Source organism: Puma concolor, chromosome D3 (genome assembly GCF_028749965.1).
Source record: "Puma concolor isolate L17-30 chromosome D3, mPumCon1.1.hap2, whole genome shotgun sequence".
Classification (NCBI taxonomy): Eukaryota; Metazoa; Chordata; class Mammalia; order Carnivora; family Felidae; genus Puma; species Puma concolor.
Genome location: NC_141678.1, coordinates 31,972,003 through 31,990,981, shown reverse-complemented (window position 1 = coordinate 31,990,981; position 18,979 = coordinate 31,972,003). Strand labels below are relative to the sequence as shown.

The 18,979-nt window shown below is 38.2% G+C and overlaps 1 protein-coding gene across 3 annotated transcripts in view; it reads left to right on the top strand.

Moving 5' to 3' along the window:
* Positions 1–18,979, top strand: part of CEP192 (centrosomal protein 192) — a 135,146-nt gene that overhangs the window by 8,589 nt on the left and 107,578 nt on the right. For all 3 annotated transcript variants that reach the window (XM_086682400.1, XM_086682398.1, XM_086682399.1), the window contains exons 3-7: positions 943–1,110; positions 1,834–1,959; positions 9,865–10,040; positions 13,201–13,253; positions 16,416–16,536. In XM_086682400.1, the coding sequence (XP_086538526.1) occupies positions 947–1,110; positions 1,834–1,959; positions 9,865–10,040; positions 13,201–13,253; positions 16,416–16,536 (640 nt within the window). In that variant the 5' untranslated portion in view covers positions 943–946. The remainder of the gene's footprint in view (positions 1–942; positions 1,111–1,833; positions 1,960–9,864; positions 10,041–13,200; positions 13,254–16,415; positions 16,537–18,979) is intronic.

Sequence of the window (18,979 nt, the reverse complement as noted above, 5' to 3'; positions counted from 1 at the left end):
ATAAAATGGGATAAATGAGTTAAGGTAGTAGGTATGCAATAAATCTTAATTCTCTTTACCCATTGCTATTGTTTGTCATCTTTAAAAGCCCCCTCATCTCATACTTTGCCTATAAAAGTTCTGCTAATTCTTCAAGGTATAGGACTAGTACTCTCGTTTATTGAGGCTTTCCTGATTTAATTTTTTACTGAATTCCTACACCCCTTACATGATAAATACTCTGAACCATTTTTGAGATTAAATCTCCTGAGTACTGTGATCACGGTCAAGTAGAACCAGTGGCCAATGTTGGTTGAAGGCTCTCAGTAGTACAGATTCTGTGCTAGTGTTTTCGAGTTAGTTCTTTGTAGACCACTTTAACCATTTTTGCCTTGTCCATGTGCGAGGTATACTTTATTTAACATATTTTTATTTGAATGGACTCCCTTTTTAAACTAACATTTGATAATAATTTCTTGATAATAATCTCTGATAATAATCTCACCCTTGATAATAATCTCTGAAATCAGGGGCTAGATTTTGCTGGTTCAATTTTTATCTGTTCCATTTTAGAATCAATACTTAACCAGTAGACATGTAAGTACTCCTGAAATCATCTGTATATTCCTGCAGGGTGTGTCTTCTTTGCTTCTTTACTAAATAAGTGTGGCAATTGATACTCCTTGTTATAGCAAATATGAGTAAATTAAGCTGTGTTATATTTTGTTACTATGTTAATTATAAAAAGATAGTTTGACATTTATAGTCTCAGCTAGGAAGTAGCAAAGTACTCTGAGAATTACTTTACCTCCAAATGCTTGCTGATCATATCTCTTCGTGGTGTTCCAAAAAAATGATTTTTTCCCTTAAGATTTATCAGTTTTCTAAGATTTATGAGACTTTTAGTCATTTCAAAAAGTTTTATAGTAGTATTTGATTTGTAAAAATCTTTTATTATTGCAGTGAGATGGAAGATTTTCGAGGTATAGCTGAAGAGTCCTTTCCAAGCTTTTTAACCAATTCATTACTTGGTAATAGTGAGATTTTGGAAAATGTCACTCTTTCTTCAAATCTTGGCTTACCTGTCGCTGTTTCAACACTTGCTAGAAATAGATCCATGACTGATAACAGGTAAGAATTGTTTGAAAAGACGATTTTTTGTTAAGGTCTTAAACGCCTGTAATACACTGATACTTCTGTAAAAATGTCTCAGCCATGCTTGAGCTTTTGCTTTATGTATACTATATATACATAAATATATCACATGTGTTTATATCTATTATATATATTCATATATATATATAATTGTTATAAAAAATTTATTGTATGTTTCCCTAGACCATTGTGTTCATCACTAGTGGATGGGTGGATTTGGAACTGAGCACCAGGGACCTTTTGGTCTACTAATCCATTTTTCTGTTCATAGTGTTTTGGGTTTATATTAGTTCAGCCTTACTGGTAGCTGGTAATTTGAGTTGTATCTCCATATGTGCTGTGTACAGTTCATCCATCTTGTATGATGTGTAAAGTTTGCCCATACTTAAATATCTTAACTACTTCCCTTAAACGTTTGGAAAGAAGCATTGTCTTTACCTTTGGAATGAAGGGGTTGAGTTAACTCTCTAAAAACTTTAAGCTTTAAGATTTCGGTGACTCTTTTGCTTAGTACAGACAGACCTCATTGTTGATGCACAGATATTCAGAGCTTTTTATATGAGATGATGATTTTGAACACCAGAGGCCCTATTTGTTTTCATCCCCCCCTCAATTGGTTATAGTCATATAGCCCTATGTCATGGTGAATTTTAAATGTGCATAATTTAATTATTAACAAAACCTTTTGTGTGCGTGTAGGTATTCTGATATCCAGGCATCTTATTTAGCAGAAAGGAGGTTTTCAGTTCCATCAGAGTCATCTCCCAGTAGCCAGAGTGAAGCTGAATCAAGAGAGAAGTTACACCTTAGCTTCCAGGATGATGAGTAAGTTCATACCTTCATTTTGTTTTTTCCGTCCTAAAAGCAGGTCTCATCCTGTGTAAAATGAAAGTGTGACTCTGTCTCTGAGTAAGTCTAAGAATCTTTAAGAGTTTTCTTTGTATAATTTTAATCACAAACATTTTTAGTCTTTCCAAACAGCTTTTCTCATTCCAAAAGTAATATATGCTCATTAAAAAAAGTAGAAAATACAGAGAATTATAAGGAAGACAATAAGTCTATAATCTTACTAACTAGACTGTTTTCTGTGCACCTATACATATGTATATTAAATTGTTTCACACATACAGGATTAAACTGTACATACTATTTTTAACTTTTAAAAATTAATATGCTCTTGTTTCAATTATAATTAATGTATATATGTGTCCTGTTAATGGCTGCACCATGTTAGGCATTTAGATTATTGAGATTTTGCTATTACAAATTTACTGAATTTTATTTATACATTTGCACATCTAGTAGGTTATTTTATTCAGATAAATTCCTAGGATTGAAATTGCTGAGTTAATATTTAATTTAAAGACCGTTACAAATCACCACATTGCTCTTTAGAAGATTTGTACCACTTTATACTCCCACTAAAAGAAGTACATGAGAATGCCTACTTCTCTGAGCCCTCTCCAACATTTGGTGGTATTATTTTTAATCCTTGATTTTAGAAGTAAAAAAATTTGTACACATGCATAAATGCATAGAAGAAAATCTGGAAGGCTATAAACCAAAATGTAAATGGTAGTTATCTCTTGATGGTGGTATTACAGGCATTCTTAAAGTTTTCTGTGTTTGAATTCATAATGGAGTATTTATGGAATTGAACATACTTTAATGTTTATTCATTACTTATATTTTTGTTGTGAATTGCCTCTTGGTAACATTTGGATATAAGTGCTTTCTATATATTAAAGATGTTAACTCTTTGTATACTCATTCATTCCATGTGTATTTTTGACCAAGTGCCTACTGTGTGTCAGGTACTTCTCTAAGTACTTAGGAAATACCAGTGAACGAAACTGACATTAAGCAAAAAGACATTAAAATATACAGTTTTATAGTATATTTGAAGGGAAAAGTGCTAGAAAAAAGTAGAACATGATAAGGAGTGTAATTGGGTAGGCTGAAGGGAGTGATCAGTGGCGGTCTCATTGAGGAGGTGTAAGATATGAGCAGAGACTTGAAGGGGGTAATTGGTCATGTAGACATCAGGAGGAAGAGGATTTCAGGTGGAGGCTGCGTCAGTGTAAAGGCCCTAAGCTAGGAGCATACCTAGGTTCAGTCAGCAGGAAGGAAGCAGCTGTGGGGTGAGCAAGGGTTTTGAGAGAGATGGAAACCTTTAGAGGGTTTTGTTTTAAAAGGTTCACTCTGGCTACTGTGGGGTGAATACACTGTTTGGACCCAAGTCTGGAAGCAGGAAGACCACTTAGGAGGTTGGATTATCAAGGGGGTGAGGTAGATGAAGAGAAGAGCGCCAGGGCCTCATGTCGGGGCACTTCAACGTTAAGGTGGAGAGAGGAGGAATAGACATGAAGACTAATAATTACTGGCCTGAGGTAGGAAGAAAGCAGTATCTCAGAAGTCACATAAAGAGCATATGTGAAAGAAGCGAGAGGGGTCCAATTGTGTCCAAAAAACTGAGGACTAGGAAATGACCATTGGAATTAGCATAGGTTAGGTCGTAGGTAGCCCTGTCAGGTGGCTTCGGTGGAAGCAGGAGGAGGCACACTAGTGTCAGAGGTTAGTATTGGAGATGGTATGTTTTGCTGCAAAAGTCAGCCAAAATGCAGGGCTGTGATAGCTGGTGAGTATAGTAGGTCAAGAGAAGTTATTTCTCTTTTCTTTTTTATGGTGGGAGAAGTTATTGCAAGTTTACATGGAGATAGGAATGATCTGGAAAAGGAAAGTCTGATTATATAAAAAGAAAAGAGAATTGCCAGAGCAATGCCTTTACATAAATAAGAGTGGATGGGATCTAACATGCCATGGAGGAAATGACGAGAGAGGTAGGACTGTGGATAGTTCCTCTGTATTACAGGTGGGAAGGCAGTATGTGTGGGTACATGTGGTGGTAGGAATTTGAATGTTGTCTTTTCGGTGCTTGGGGTCTCTTAGTGCAGGAGGAGGCATGGTCATCAACATAGGGTGGAGGAGGAGGAGTAGAGAGATGTAAACAGTCACGGGAGTGTGGGAGTGTGAACAGAGAGGGAAATAGTGGGATTGTCAGACAGCATCAGGAGTCCCACCAGGGTCATGGTAATGAATTTAATGTGATTGTGGTGTTTTCCCCAACCACATTCAGCTGCAGGGATGCTGGCAAGGTGTGAGGGGAGAGTTGGGTTTAACTAGGCTTGTAGTTTGATGAAAGCAGTGAAGGATAAGGAAGTTGAGGATGTGTGATAATTGGTTATGAGATTTAGGTTAAGGAAGAGGAAAGGATAGCAGAAGGGTGAGGGAGTGTGAGATGTGGTGGTATGAATGAATTGGGGGCTTGGGTTGTGTCAGGACATTATAGAGTTGAGGTCCTAAGGCAGATGACATGAGGGGTTGTAGGACTCCAGGCCTAGAGACTTCAGCAAAGGTGATCTGGAAGTTGTACCGAGAGGACATGTTGATGGAGACACACATTCCATCTCTACACCCAGTGATTCCAAGGCTGTGGGGGAGATGACAGTTCTCATTTGCCAGTGTTTAGGGCAGGCAGTGTCCTCATAGGACATCCAGGTTTTCCCTAAAGCGTGAGGTGAAAGGGGTGTTCACAGGAGGAGTTCAGGAATAACAAGATTTGGCTGATCCAGCACTGTACCTTGAAGGTACAGTAGAAGGGTTTGTTGGGGAGGATTGGTGGGGGAGAATGTGTTTGTGGATCTTTGAATGAAGTTAGCCCCACTGAACTGATGTTGGTGATGAGACAGTGGATATGAGGAGAAGGGAGGAGAGTATCAGTAGTAGCCTCTTGATTCTTTGATGTGGGCCAGGAGATCTGGGAAGTGGTCTTGTAGATCCCTGTTAATGGAAGATAGGAGACCTGGTGAGGTGGAGTCCTAGGTACAGTGTACTGGCCTCATTCTAGACTTTCGATGGATGGAGGTGAGTGCTTTGGGGCTATTCCTTGCCTCCATTGAGTAGTCTGAAGATCTTGGTTGTTGTCTGAGAGCCAGACTTCTATGTCTGCTGTGATGGTGCTCCACAGGCTGCAGAGCTATGCATTTCACCCATGTGAAGGATGGCTTCTGTGCCTCCTTCTGGGGGAGGGTGGAATTTATGTCTTAAAAATATCCTTATTCTAACTTTGGAATTAATGAATATTTTAGCTGAGGATAAGATTTAAAGATGAAAATAACTTTTCACAATATTTTGAAGGCATAGCTACATAGTATGAGAAGCCTGATGTCATTTTGATCCTTGACCTTTGGTGTCTGAACTTTTTTCTTTCTGGAAACTCCTAGAATCCTCTCTCAGTCTGTGGTGGGTGATTTTTGTACTCATCCCCCCTCCACCCCCCCCCACCAAATTCTAATTGGCATCATCCAGAAATCTGTGTGCTTTAGTTCTAGATAATTATTACTTTGGTAATTTTCTATGTTTCTTTCTTTTTTACTGTTTGGATTGCCTGGGTTGATCTATTTCCATTATTTTTTCCTTTGTTTGTTTTTGTTTGTCTCAGTGCAAACAATGTTCTAGATAAGTTCCCAGTTTTTTTTCCAACCCTTCAATTAAATCATTTGGCAGTCATAATTTTGAGAGCTCGTTTTTCTGGTCTCTCCCCCCCCCCTTAAGTTTTTTTATTTATTTTGTGAGAGAGAGAGAGCAGGAGAGGGGCAGAGAGAGATTCCCTAGCAGACCTCGTGCTGCCAGTGAAGAGTCCAACATGGGGCTTGAACCACCAAGCCATGAGATCATGACCTGAGTGGAAATCCAGAGTCAGACGCTTTGCCCGCTGACCCACCCAGGTGCCCTAGTCTTCCATTTTTTATAACTCCTTTTTGTGGATGTAATGGCTACTTGAACATTTTCTGAGAATACTAATTGGGATTTTTCAAAGTTCTATAAATTATTCCTTGTCTCTGGGGTTGTTTAGTTTGTTCATCTTTATTTTTATCTCTCAAGCTGCTCCTTCTCCTGAATCTGATTTATGGCTGCCTTCTTGATTGCTAGTATGGGCTAGTGGGTATCCAGGTCTCATTTCGGTTAGGTCTTCGTGCAAGCTAGGCAGTGCTCCTGGCTGGCTTCACTTTGGGTGAGCAGGCTGGGGAGTCTTCCGTTCATGCCAGGTGTTTAACACTGCTGTCACCACTATAGTTTCATTCTGCACAGGCGTTTCATATGCCTTGTGTGGAGAAGTGCCATCCTAGATGTGTGGTGTCATGTTGACACTGTTGTTTTGTTTGGTTGGGGAGCAGGAGTGGAAAACTGCCCAGCACAGGCATCTGGTAGACTTTCAGTCAACCCCTCCCTCCAGACTCCCTCCTGCCCTCCTTCCTCCTGTAGTCAGGAAACATTTCTGGAGCTCTTCCTGGCAGATTTCCTTTCTGCTTCTGGGCCCTTTTGTTCTTGTTCTGGGCCACAGCTTTCTTTCTCCTGCATACCCCATCTGCTTTTCAGATTCGAGAATCTGACGTAAGCTTGGGCTAAGACTGGTGGCTCTCATTCAGATTGCTTTACTTTTATAGATGTTCTTACTGTCGTTTTCATGCACTCCTAGAAGTTACTCTTGCCACTTTTACTTGAAACTTATTTGACTTAATTTGAAGAATTTTAATGGGCAAGCGATAGCCCATTAGTTTTGAGGAAGTAGATTTGGGGGGAGGTGGTTAACTGGCTCTGTTATAAAGTTCTAACGGTCACACTACAGTTGACCCTTGAACTGCATGGGTCTACTTATATGCAGATTATTTTTTATAAATATAGTACTATACGTGTATTTTCTCTTCCTTATAATTTTCTAAATAACATTTTTTTCTCTAGCTTTATTATAAGAATACAATATATAATACATATACAAAGTATGTGTTAATTGACTGTGTATGTTTTTTCTACATCAACAGTAGTAAGTAGTTAAGTTTTGGGGGAGGCAAAAGTTAGACACAGATTTTCAACTGTGCAGGAAGTTGGTGCCCCTAACCCTTATCTTGTTTAAGGGCCAAGTGTGTATGCTCTTCTTAGAGTGGGGGCCTTTAAAATATGAAATGAACCTGAATGTCATGACTTCTTTTTTATTTATTTCATGTAACCAACTTGCCTTCCCTACCACCTTCTATTTTTTTTTTTTTTTTTTTTTAATTCTTGGGAAAATGAGAGCGTGAGCGAGGGAGGGGAAGAGAGAGAGGGGGACAGAAGATCTGAAGTGGGCTCTATGCTGACAGCAGAGAGCCTGATGTGGGGCTTGAACTCACCAACTGTGAGATCATGGCCTGAGCCGAGGTCAGATGCTTAACTGATTGAGCCTCCCAGGTGCCCCCACCTTTTTTTATTTTTAAAAAGTCACATAGAGATCTTTATTGTCTTTTTTCTCTTTCATATGCTCATTTTATTTATTTGAAATATAATTGACACATAACGTTATATTAGGTGTACAATGTAATGATTAGATGTTTGTATGTGTTGTGAAACGATTACCACAATAAGTCTAGTTAATATCTATCACCTTACATAGTTACAGAAAATTTTTTTCTTGTGATGAGGACTTTTAAGATTTACTCTCTTAACAATTCCAGATATGCAATATAGTATTATTACTGATAATCACCATACTGTATATCTCCGTGACTTATTTTATATCTGGAAGTTTATACCTTTTGACTCCCTTTACCCATTTCTTCTACCCCCAGTCCCCACCTCTGGGATACATTAATCTGTTCTCTGTATCTATGAGCTTAGTTTTCTGTTTTCATTTTTATTTTCTGCATATAAATGAGATTATGTGGTATTTGTCTTTCTCTGTCTTAATAACCATAACACCGTTAAAGTCCATCCATCCATGTTGTTACAAATGGCAAGATTTCCTTTTTAATGGCTGAACAATATTCCATTATGTATATATTATCACTTTTTCTTTATTCACCCATGTGTTGATGTACACTTAGGTTGTTTCCATCTTGGGTGTTGTATATAATGCTGCATTGAACATGGGGATGCCATATATCTTTTTGCGTTAGTGTTTTAGTTTTCTTTGGATAAATACCCTGCAGTGGGATTGCTGAATCATACGGTAGATCTATTTGTAATTTTTGAAGAACCTCTGTACTGTTTTCCATAGTGGGTGCACCAACTTACATTCCCAGTTTACATTCCTACTAGCACTGTACATCTGCACCAATGCCTGTTATTTCTTGTTTATTTATTTATTTATTTATTTATTTATTTATTTATTTATTTTCAATGTTTTATTTATTTTTGAGACAGAGAGAGACAGAGCATGAATGGGGGAGGGGCAGAGAGAGAGGGAGACACAGAATCTGAAACAGGCTCCAGGCTCTGAGCCATCAGCCCAGAGCCTGACGCGGGGCTCGAACTCACGGACCGCGAGATCGTGACCTGGTTGAAGTCGGACGCTTAACCGACTGCGCCACCCAGGCGCCCCTGTTTTTTTTTTTTTAAATAATAGTTACTATAACAAATGTTAGGTGATATCTCATTGTGGTTCTGATTCGCATTTCCCTAATGATTAGTTGATGTTAAACATCTTTTCATGTACCTGTTGGTCATCTGTGTGTCTTCTTTGGAAAATACTTTTTCAGATATGACCATTTTTTAATTGTATTGTTTGGGTTTTTGTTTTTAGTGTTTTGTGTTTTGTGGGTTTTTTTCTGTTGTTTGTTTTTTGTTACTGAGTTGTATGAGTTCTTTATACATTTTGGATATTAACCACTTACCAGATATGATTTGCAGATATTTTCTTCCATTCAGTAGATTGCCTTTTCATTCTGTTGGATTCCTTTGCTCTGCACCCCCAACTCTTTTTCTCTCTTCTATATCTTACAACTTTGTATCCATTTATAGTCTTTTCACCTACCCCTACCCTCTCTTTTACTCAGCTCCTGTTTGGGGTAAAACTTTCCTTTATCTACTTATGAATGCACTTTTGGATTAAACTAATGGTAATGGCTTTCTCAATAAAGCCTCAATAAAGAGATGGAAAACCTGGGAGGTGAATTAGAGTTGGGAGTTGCCTCAGGCACAGGGGGTTAGCACTTGGAATAGAGAAGGACTATCTTCATTTCATCCATCCTGGCCAGATTATAGCCTGACCCTAAGATATCAGTTTGTCAGATGATGAATTTATTGCATTTAGAGGCCTTTTTCTAAAAAGTTCATTGCTACCCTTCCTCTTGCTGGTGGAAGGCTGTGGTGAATTGCATCGGACCCAAGAAGTTTTGTAGGAGATTGGGAGGAAAAAATTGCCTTTAAGGAAAAATACTGTCATCCATATATAAAACAATAGAAATACAAAGATGGGGACAAGGCCAGTAGCAGGGGCTAAAAGTAATGTAAAGCATTTAGTAATTCAGAGAAATCAGCTTTTTGGCAAGTATATCAGTATTGTTTAAGTCTGTCTTGTTTTTAGAAAGTTGAGTTTTTCTGTAGATGTGATAGATTCAGAGATATTTGAGAAAGAAAACACCCCCATTTTATAACGTGCAAGGCAGAATAGCAATAAGATGCTATATTTGATTTTGGTAGATTGTGTATCTCTGGACCCCAAATGGTGGTGCAGTCCCCAGGGCACCTACAGTGGAACCAGTAATAGTTTCTGGCTGGTCCTAGACATTTTTCTTTTCACTGTATCCATTTTTTCTTTTTGGGAGATTAAATACATAACTGATTAATGACTATTTTATTGATTTACCCAAGATAACTAACATTTCATCATCATTCTGTTCCCTAATGAAAAAGTTGTATCTCTAAGAAAAAGAACCATATAGAAAGTCAGCATTTGTCAGATGCTGTTCTTGAAGAGTCTGATTTGCAAAGAAATATAGCAAGAACAGAAGAGGAGCAAGCTAAAACTGCAGAATCCTTTCAGAGCCAAAATCATTTTGATAGGATTTCACCACTGGAACAAGTGCAAGGTACTGAACATTTAGAAATTACTTCTTAACGTATGTATTTCAATTTCCTTTCTCATTTGTCTTTGGTATTTATCTTAAGCTGTGATACGGAAACTGAAAACACTTATGGCTTGGCGTTTACCTATTAATATTTTTATAGGAAAAGGTCTTTTAATCTCTTAATTATTGTTGCTGATTAAGCTGAAAACTCCTTTCCTTAGGAAATCATGCTGTCAGATGGTTGCAGCACCCTTTGTGCAAGACACACTTTTCACATTTCCTGCTCCAATTAATTAAAAAAAATTTTTTTTAACATTTATTTATTATTGAGAGACAGAGAGAGACAGACTGTGAACAGGGGAGGGGCAGAGAGAGAGGAACACAGAATCTGAAGCAGGCTCTAGGCTCTGAGCTGTCAGCACAGAGCCCGACGTGGGGCTCGAACTCACGAACCGCGAGATCATGACCTGAGCCAAAGTTGGACGCTTAACCGACTGAGCTACCCAGGCGCCCCTGCTCCAATTAATTTATATTTTTACCAGTAGTCATTTTTGTTCCTAAACTTATTTTTATATACATTGGTGAATTATAAATTCTAAAAGATTATTATTTCTTTTTTTTTTTAAATTTTTTTTTAATGTTTTTATTTATTTTTGAGACAGAGAGAGGCAGAGCATGAGCAGGGAAGGGGCAGAGAGAGAGGGAGACACAGAATCTGAAGCAGGGTCCAAGCTCTGCGCTGTCAGCACAGAGCCCGATGCAGGCCTCGGACTCACGGACTGTGTGATCATGACCTGAGCCGAAGCCGGACGCTTAACCGACTGAGCCACCCAGGCGCCCCGAAAAGATTATTATTTCTAAGAAAACCAAGTTTAACACTTTGGAGTCATTTGAACAATTGTTTTCAAATTGAATCTGGGGAAGAAACTACAAAAATGTGGGGAAGATTGTAAAATAAATAACTTACAGACTGCTGCTTTCAGATTGCTTTTAAGTACTCTTTGTTCTCTTTCATCAGAGAAATTAAAGCTAGATATTTTAAACCATGTATTGTAGGCTTATGTAGTTAAGATAGCATGTAACTCCAAATGTACTTCAAAGGCCTTGCTTGAGCCTATATTTTACAATTGATGAATGAATGCACATTTTTATGTTTGTGTTAAATTCTTTTTTTTTAATGTTTATTTTGTTATTTTTGAGAGGGTAGGGAAGAGGGGCAAAGAGAGGAAGACAGAGGATCCAAAGTGGGCTCTATGCTGGCATCAGAGAGCCTGGTACAGGGCTTGAACTCATGAACCATGAGATCATGACCTGAGTCGAAGTCAGATGTTTAACCAGTTGAGCCTCCCAGATGCCCCTGTTTATGTTAAAAATCTTGAGATGTTTGTATTTCCCTTGATGAAAAGTGTCAAATATTTATGAATGTAGTGAGAATGATATTAACTCCTCATACTCACAAGCAATAAAAGAGAAAATTAATAAATTGGACTTCATTGAAATTGAAACCTTTTGTGTCTCAAAAGACTTATTAAGACTGTGAAAAGGCAACACAAGGATGGAAGACAATGTTTGCAAATCATATATATGATAAGGGATATATAAATAAGTCTTACAACTCAATAAAAAAAAACAACCCATACTGTAAAATGGGCAAAGGATTTCAATAGACATTTGTCTAAAGAAGTTGTGCAAATGGCCAATAAACAAATGAAAAGATGCATAACATCTTAGTCATCAGGTAAATGCAAATCAAAACCACAAGATAATCACTATGCACCTACTAGAATAGCTATAATCAAAAAGTTGGAAACAGCAAGTGTTGGTGAGGATATGGAGAAATCGAAACTCTCTTCCTTTGCTGGTAGGTATGTAAAATGGTGCAGTTGCTGTGAAAGTAGTTTGACAGTTCTTTAAAACATTAAACATAGCACTACCGTATAAGCCAGCAGTTCCAGTCCTAGGTGTATACCTGAGAGAAATGAAAACATGTCCACGCAAAAGCTTGTACATGAATGTTCATAGCAGCATTAATGACAGTAGCCAAAAAGTAGAAACAACTCAAATCTCCATCAACTGCTGAATGGATAGACAAAATGTAGTGTGTCCATATAGTGAAGGGTTATTGAGCCATAAAAAGCAGTGAAGTATTGATATGTACTGTAACATGGATGAACTTTGAAAACATTAGGCTAAGTGAAGGAAGACAGATACAAAAGGCCACATGTTACAAGAGATTCTGTTCATCCACAGGTACATCTGTAGATACCAAATAGACAATCGATAGAGACAGAAAGTTGATTAGTGGTTGCCAGGGCCAGGGAAGGGGAGAATGGGGAGTGAGTGCTACTGGTACAGTATTTGTTTCTGGAATGGTAAAAATATTATGGCATTAGAGAGTGCTAATGGTTGCACAGCCTTGTGAATATACTAAAAACTGCTGAATTGTACACTTTAGAAAGGTGATTTCATGGTATGCAAATTTTATTTCTGTTAAAAAAATCTCTTATACTTATCCCACAATCTAGTATAAGATTTATTCATACTTGCTTTATTTCTTCTGTTTTTTTATTACCTTTTTTCCTGATATTTTAACATTCCAAATGTCATTTTTTTCCTACATATTTTAGTGTGCATCTCTCAAAATACAGATACTTTCTTATATAACCACAATGCTATTAACACTGCTAACAGACTTGACAGTTCTTTTATTACATAGTACTCTAGTCTATATTCATTTGCTAATTATCCAGGTTGGTTTGCTTGAATTGGTGTCCAAGGAAGATTACCTTATGTTGTGGTATATTTGTTGTTGTGCCTCTTTAGTCAGTGCCTGTTGACTAGGTCAGTCACCCTGTAGATTTTCCATATGCTTAGTCATGCTGTCATTTTTCTTGTTTCTCTGTTCCTGTATCCTCTGTAAAGCAAAAGTTTGCTTAAAAGGCTTGATTAGATTCATGCTTAAGTTTTTTTTTGGCATATGTATAATTTTTTATACTTCCCCACCCTGACAGTGTTTTAATTTAACTGATCAAATGATAAGTTCCTATACCATCATTTAAAAGTGCTCTATTCTCCTTAAAGGGAAAAAATGTTTAGTTCATTAATTTGCTATGTTTAGGAATTGTTGGGTATTTAGTTGATAAAATAATTTGGTCTCAGTTATTTTTGTTTTCTCCAACAGACTCGCCTATTGATTTTTGTTTACAATCATGGACGAATAATAAGGAGAACAAGGTAATCGTTTACATGTTATCAATTTTTGGAGTGTTACTGGGAGAGTAAAAGTTCCTATCTCACATGTGTGAGTGCTAAATAGTAGTGATATTACAGGTCTCTTACTTGTAAGTAGTAGAAAGCCATGTTACTCCTTCAAGTAACTAGGAACTGAGTAGTGCTGGTCTAGAGCCTCATGTGTTATCAGGATTTCACCTCTGCTCTACTTCACTCCTTGCTGGCTCTCTCTGCAATGATGGCTCTGGGAAGGTAAGGGTTTCTCTCTCTCTCTCTCTCTCTCTCTCTCTCTCTCAAGTTTATTCATTTAAATTTTGTTTTATTTTTGAAGCAGGGGGGTGGGAGGGACGGACAGAGAGAGGGGGACAGAGGATCCGAAGCGGGTTCCACACTGCCAGCAGTGAGTCCAATGTGGGGCTCAAACTCACGAAGCATGAGATTATGACCTGAGCTGAAGTTGGACAGTCAACCAACTGAGCCACCCAGGCACCCCTCACTTTTTTTTAAATGAGCAAGAGCACAGGAGGGGCAGAGAGAGACAGGGACAGAGGATCCAAAGCGGGCTCTGCACTGATAGCAGCAAGTCTAGTGCGGGGCTCAAACTCATGAACCACGAGATCATGACCTGAGCTGAAGTTGGATGCTCAACCAACTGAGCCACACAGGCGCCCCAAGTTTATTTTTGAGAGACACAGAGAGAGAGAGAGAGAGAGAGAGAGCGCAAGCGTGCACATGCACAAGCAGGGGAGAGACAGAGAGAGGGAGAGAGAATCTCAAGCAGGCTCTGCGCTGTCAGCACAGAGCCCGATGTAGGGCTCAAACTCATGAACTGTGAGATCTTGACTTGAGCCGAAATGAAGAGTTGGACGCTTAGGATCTGTAACCGACTGAGCCACCCAGATTCCACCCCCCACCCCCCTGCTTCATTCTTAACATTTATGATCAAAAAAGAAGACCATGATCTTTCTTTAAGGATGAATTAAAAAAGAAAAAGGCGACAGTTCTAATGAGATCACTTGGGTCATGTGTTCTCCTTTTTGTAAATCACTGTGCCAAGGGGTTAAATTGGAATAAAACACTCTGTTGAGCCTGGACTTATGTCCACTTCTGTGTGTGTGTGTGTATGTGTGTATGTACATATGCCTCAGTGTCTATATATATGCACAGAGTGGAGTGTGGCTGACTACCCCACCAGGTCCATGTGATGTAGAAAGAGATGCGCTCCTCAAAGGAAGGGGCACTAAGCAGAGAAACAGTTCCAAGTCCAACATAAATGGTTAGCAGGGATTTTGGGTTTGGAGTCTCATATTTATGAGTTTTTTTTTTTAATATATAATATAAACAAAAAGTTCTAAAGAGTTATTTCTCTGTGCTATGTACGGGTTGGCAATCTGTGGCTTATTGTCCAAATCCAATCTGCCTGTTTCTGTAGTTTGTTGGAACACAGCCATGCCCATTTGTTTCTGTATTATTTAGGGCTGCTTTGTGCTACAACAGCTGAGTTGAGAAGTTGTGATAGAGACTGTAAGGCTGATAAAACCTGAAATACTTTGCTAGCTGACTCTTTACAGAAAATGTTTGTCAACCCCTGTTCTATATATTTGCTCCTTATGTATAAATAACTACTAACTTTCAAATTTGAGAGATGCTTTTTTGAGGAAGTTCAGGTGTAGTCAAATTGAAATTAAGTCAGAAAGCATGATTTCCTGAACATTTAGAAGACATGGTTTCTAAAGGGAGAGACCATAACTTTTCTTTTCTTTCTTTCTTTTTTTTTAATGTTTCTTTCTTTATTTTTTGAGAGAGAGAGATCGAGAGACACAGAATCTGAAGCAGGCTCCAGGCTCTGGGCTGTCTCAGCACAGAGCCCGACATGGGGCTTGAACTCATGAACTGTGAGATCATGACCTGAGCCAAAATTGGACACTTAACTGACTGAGCCACTCAGGTGCCCCTATAACTTTTCTTTATGATAGGAAATTTATTATTTTTAGGATTGTTGAAGAATTGACTTCCTAAAAGTATTAGAAATCGTTGATGGTAAGAGAGGGACCATAAAACTGGAAAGCAGCAAAACAAGTATAGAAATATAAGATACTTGCTAAAAAGGAGATGATGAAGTGAGAGCAGGAGGAAAATAAATATATTAGAAAATGTAGACCAGAGGGAACTACTAATACATTTGATTTGTGTGTGTGGGGGAGGGAGTGGTGAGAATAAGCTCCTTTTTATTTTTAATTGAAGTGTGGTTGATATACAGTGTTATATTAGTTTCACGTATACAGTGTAGCAGTTCAATAATTCTGTGCTTATAAATGCTCCCCACCAGAAGTGTAGTTATCCTCTGTCACCATCCAAAGTTATAACAATATTATTGACTGTATTCTCTATGTGGTACTCGTCATCTCTGTGACTTATTTGTTTTATAACTGGAAGTTTGGACTACTTACTCAACTGTTTCACTCATCCTTCTACTCTCTCCCCTCCAGGAACGACCAGTTTGTTCCTGTGTTTGAGTCTGTTTTTTGTTTGTTCATTTGTGTTTTTTTTAGATTCCACATCTTTAGATTTTTATGAGCATAATTCAGCACTGTTCTCTGCAAGTATGCAATTGCACAGAGAGGCCAAGTTTTTGTCTTAAAAATTGCTATGCATTTTGCAATCTAATTTTAAAGATGGTATTGTCTGATACATATTTAATATGATTGTGAAATAAAATTGATACTTAGAAGGCAACATCAACTTTTATTCTGGACTTTGAATGCCCTTAGCAAACTGCTGTGTGCCCTTAGGGTTATGTGGTTCTTCGGTTGAGGAAAAGAAAAATCTGTGGTTCCAATGTAAGCTGTGGAATCCAAAGCAAGCCTTGTGTTCAAATTCATCTGGGTATTTGTATACTGACTAGAATATTAGGTCCTCGAGCATCGTTAAATTTAACACAATTTAAGACGTTAAATTTTAACAGTGTCTCATTGGGTGGGCCAGGGAAGGAAGGTGGCATGGGGGCAGGAAGAAAGTTATTGATTCATAATAAAACAGCTAGCCCTTATTACCTAAATGGTGAATTACACAGAGTGAGCACATTGGCGGTCTTTTTTGTAACCTTGTGCTGTGGTCTTCAAAGAAATGAGTTTGCTTCTCTTACTTGCATTTTATTTCTTACAGATTGTTGTTCCTCATGCTGGAAAGAAATTTGAAGACAAGAATCCAAGCAATGACTTAAGCCACACTAGTTTATTAGAAAATGAGAAACTTATGTCACTGACAAGCTTGGACGATTCTTCTGGTACTGTAAAGTGACTTGTGTTTTCCTAGTCCTTACCTTGCTGCTCCATGTCTTTCTGCTTCTTTGTTTCAGTAATCATTGCCAGCTTTTTGTTTCTTTGCCGCCTTCTTTATCTCCTCCATACCTATACTCAAATGGTCACTTCTGTTGAGTGATGGGATTTTTCAAAACTTATTATTATGAATCCTGGTATGATTTACCTCATTCCTCAGTTTACTATCATTAGAGACCAGAGTATAAAGCACTATGTTAAGAAACTGGTGGAACAATGAAATATTTAGCCTTTGCTCTCTGAAAGTTTTGCCAAGTGAGAACAGAGATGCACAGCCAACCTTCTGACTACATCAGATGTGTGTCAACAGTACAAATTGTACAGGAATTGTAGGAGGGTAACAAATGAGTTCTGATATTGAGGAAGGTAGCTGTGAAGCCTTATTAAAAGGGGACGTAGGTGGGCCGCCTGGGTGGCTCAGTCGGTTGAGCATCTGACTTTGGCTTAGGTCATGATCTCACAGTTCATGAGTTTGAGCCCTGCTTTGGGCTCTGTGCTCACAGTGCTGAGCCTGGAGCCTGCTTTGGATTCTGTCTCCCTCTCTCTCTGCCGCACCCCTGTTCACACTCACTCTCTGTTCTTTGTCCCTCTCAAAAATAAATAAATATTAAAAAATTAAAAAAAAAGAAAAGAAAAGGATGCAGGGCGCTTGGGTGGCTCAGTCGGTTGAACGTCTGACTTGCACAGAACCTGCATTGGATTTTCTGTCTCCCTCTCTTGCTGTCCCTTCCTTGTGCACGTGCATGCATACTCATTCTCTGTCTCAAAATAAAGAAACATTAAAAAAAATTTTTTTTTAAAAAGGGTGATGCATTTTTTCCTCTTTATTGAAAAGACCTGTGATAGGCCTAACATGGATCTGGGAAGAGAAGTATATTTCAGGAAGCTGGAATAGCTTCTTGTAAAGGCCCTAAGGTAGGGGCATTTTAGACCATGTTTGGAGACTAGCCAAACTCTTGTGATTTTGTGTGGCAGGTTTACAGCACTTGTAGGAGGCTAAATTGGGGAACAAACTCAGACAGGTAGGAAGGGACCAAATTATTCATGGCTTTGAAGGTCAGGCTGATGAACTAACTGATTGGGATAAATACAAATTATAAATTAAGGACAGGTTTTGCTGCCACAATTTTTAGATATTTTGGATTATGGAATTGTGAATAAGGAATCATAGATTGAATTTATATAGATCTTTGTTTTAGTAGGCTAGATTTTTATGTATGTATTTATTTATTTTTGATTTTTTCTTTTTTTTTCTGTTTCAAGTTTTTATTTAAATTCTAGTTAGTTATCCTATAGTGTAATATTGGTTTCAGGAATAGAATTTAGTGGTTCATCACTAACACCCAGTGCTCATCCCAACAAGTACCCTCCTTAATGCCCATCACCCTAGCCCCTCTCCTCTCCCTCCATCAACGCTTAGTTCTCTATGGTTAAGAGTCTCTTATGGTTTGCCCCCCACTCTTTTTTCCCCCCTCTTCCCCTATGTTCATCTGTTCTGTTTTTTAAATTCCACATATGAATGAAATCATTTAGTATTTGTCTTTCTCTGACAGACTTGTTTCACTTAATATAATAGACTTTAGTTCCATCCACATCATTGTGAATGGCAAGATTTCATTCTTCTTAATGGCTGTGTAATATTCCTGTGTGTGTGAACTGCACCTTCTTTATCCATTCACCTATCCATAGAGACTTTGGCTGCTTCCATAATTTGGCTGTTGCAAATAATGAGGCAATAAACAGGGATGCATGTCTCCCTTTGGATTAGTGTTTTTGTATTTTTTGGGTAAATACCCAGTAGTGTGATTATTGGATCAGAGGGTAGTTCTGTTTTTAATTTTTTGAGGAACCTGCATACTGTTTTCCACAGTGGCTGCAGTGCAGTTTGCACTGGGTTCTTTTCTCTCTATATCCTTGCCGACACTTGCTGTCTTTGTGTGTTTGATTTTAGCCATTCTGACAAGTATGAGGTCATATATCTCATTGTGGTTTTGATTTGCATTTACCTGACGATGAGTGATGTTGAGCATCTTTTCATGTGTATGTTGACCATCTGTATGTCTTCTTTATAGAAATGTGTGTTCATGTCTTCTGCCCATTTTTAAAAATTGGATTGTTTTTTTGGTTGTGTATTAGTTCTATATATATTTTGGATACCACCCCTTTTTCAGATATTTTGTTGATTGTTTCCTTTGCTGTTGAGAAGCCTTTTATGCTGATGTAGTCTCAATAGTTTATTTTTTATTTTATTTTCCTTGCCTGAGGAGACCATATCTAATAAGTTGTTATGGTCAGTGTCAGAGACATAACCCACCGTGCTCTCTTCTAGGATTTTTATGGTTTCAGGTCTCACATTTAGGACCCTGGTGTAAGAAATTGGTCCAGTTTTGT